Consider the following 2,437-nt stretch of genomic DNA (forward strand, 5'->3'; position numbering starts at 1 on the left):
TAACTAGAACCTGATTAAAACCGAGATGAATCTCTAGAAGAGATGAGGCTCTCCATCAAGTTTAATTACTATTTCTTTGGAACGGTTGAAGTGCGGCTCTGCCTGAAGAGAAGAAAATCTCCAGTGGTCACTTCTATTCATAGGATTATTTGAAACGTCGAGTCACTGGCAGTCGGAGTTAAATTTTTTTTAATTAAATAATCACTTTCAATTAGAAAAATTCATCCTCACTTAAAAAGATAAGAATTAACCCATTACTTGATGATCTGAATCATTAAAACGCTTTCTTCTTAGAAACACTGTACTCTCTAATTTCAAAGGCAGAATCCTACTAATGAACTGTATGTCCTATAATGTTAAAGATGGCAGAAAACTTAGAAATAATGCAGCAGAACTTCTTTGTTTCAAGACCAGGGAGGTTATTTGTATGGGGTTCTCAGTTACAGACTTAATCATGAGTAGAGTCACCCCTATAACCTCAAACTCCCCCAGGCCAGCTCAGTGGTCTTTCTACTACACAAAGTTACCTCTAGTAATTCATATTGATTTTAAATATGCTATTGTATCAATAAAGATTTTAAAGAGGAAAAACCCCACCATTGATAGCAGCACTGTAACTTAGGAGAAAAAGAAAACAGTGCTTCTCAAAGGTGCTGGTGTGTGACCACATAGTTAGATTGAATTTTCCTTTACATTGTAGGATGTTTAACATCCTGATCCCTGCCCACTAAAATGGCAGTAGCAGTAGTGTTTGTGAGAACCCAAAATGCTGTCACACTGCCAGATGAACTACAGCGGGGCAGAGAGGACCCCGTGAAGAACCACTGGGTCTGTAGGCCTGCTTGAAACCAGAGCACCACTTGAGGAATTTATCTGCACCAAATATTTTTTAACATCTAAGAAGAAATAGTCTATTCAGAGATAAGCTTGCAAAGTCAGACTCTAAACTGACAGTAATTGTCACACATCCACTCCTAATGTGGGGGCTTAATTTAAGTCAGCTATTTGCATTCCTTACATAGAATTTCAGCAACACGCTCAATTCTGTAATACAGCTGGGCCTACATAAGAGTGGTGGTTCTGAAGAGAGAGTTTAATTGGAACATATTAACTGAAACAACCAGTTAGCTTGCCCTAAGGCCATTGCTTACTTCAGTTAAAAGAAAAAACTCAGGAAATGGTAAACACAGGGAGGAAGTGGGAAGAGTGCTGTTACATTATGGGGATTGCGATGAATGTCACAAAACAAAATGTGTATGTTGAATGGAAAACCAATTTGCCCTATAAATTTTCACCCAAATCACAATGAAAAAAAAGAAAAGAAAGAAGTTGAAGTTTGAATGGATGTGTGTGTGTGTGTGTGTGTGTGTGTGTGTTTTCAAATACTTACAAGATCCAGTGCTGAACCACCACCCAGGTATTCCATTATTATCCATAATTTTGAACCCTGTAAAAACCACAAAACAATTTAATAATTATATACCTGAATCAAATGACATATTAGTAAAACTATTACGTTTGACATACTAATGCCTAATTCAAAAATATGTTTCAAATTGATTGTTTAGAACTCAGAGGAAGTGAAAAATCACGTTTCAAACTTTGACTCCCCAGACCTATTTAGCCAATGTTAAAAATATACCAAAGACTAGCTGTTGAACTATTAGTAATTTTCATGAAACCCTCCCCAAAAAATCAACCATAGCTTTAAATTATGATCTTGAATGGTGACACTGAAAGGAAAAGATAGTTACATTGAAGAACGAAGAAGTCAAGATGAAGAAATACTGGGTGCTTCCTATAGGATTTTAAAGTTGAAAGACACTGGATATTTTGTCTTATTTCAGTTTTTGGCTTTTATTTCTTTTAATGTTCTTCACAAGTTTTACCAGTCATAATTAATGGGCATTTTTGTACACATTTGGAATGTAGAACTAAACAAACAAATAAACAAATCCAAACTCACTGCCATCGAGTCGGATCTGAGTCATAGCGACTCCTCCTTGGGTTTCTGAGGCGGTATCACTATGGAAGTAGATTGCCCAACCTTCCTTCCGAGGAGAGGCGGGTTGGTTTGAACGGCCAGGCTTCTGGTTAGCAGTCAAATGCCTTAGGTACTGTGCCACCAGAGCTCATAATACTGGGTTTTTTCTTCTTTAGGATCAATGGGTAAGAGAAAGAGAGTGTGTAGTTTTAAAAGTATATGATTTTATGATAACTCCAGATAGAATTAACTTTACTGTGAGTTGTACAAGAGGAAATGGAACACACACACACACACACACACACACCATCTAGCTCTAGCAGTTGACAATTGAAATAAATCATTAAACCCATATTTTCTTTCAGCTATATTGCCCCATACTATATCATGAATCCTTGGAAGGAAGGTTGGGCAATCCTACTTCCGTAGTGATACTGCCTCGGAAACCCAAGG

The 2,437-nt window shown here is 37.2% G+C and overlaps 1 protein-coding gene across 1 annotated transcript in view; it reads right to left on the reverse strand.

Annotated features, from left to right (window-relative positions):
* Positions 1-2,437, reverse strand: part of STK26 (serine/threonine kinase 26) — a 33,318-nt gene that overhangs the window by 17,456 nt on the left and 13,425 nt on the right. The window contains exon 3 of the mRNA XM_007950737.2: positions 1,391-1,447. Within this exon, the coding sequence (XP_007948928.2) occupies positions 1,391-1,447 (57 nt within the window). The remainder of the gene's footprint in view (positions 1-1,390; positions 1,448-2,437) is intronic.

This window comes from Orycteropus afer, unplaced genomic scaffold (assembly GCF_000298275.1).
Source record: "Orycteropus afer afer isolate SDZICR_OR568_19922 unplaced genomic scaffold, OryAfe1.0 scaffold00287, whole genome shotgun sequence".
Lineage (NCBI taxonomy): Eukaryota > Metazoa > Chordata > Mammalia > Tubulidentata > Orycteropodidae > Orycteropus > Orycteropus afer.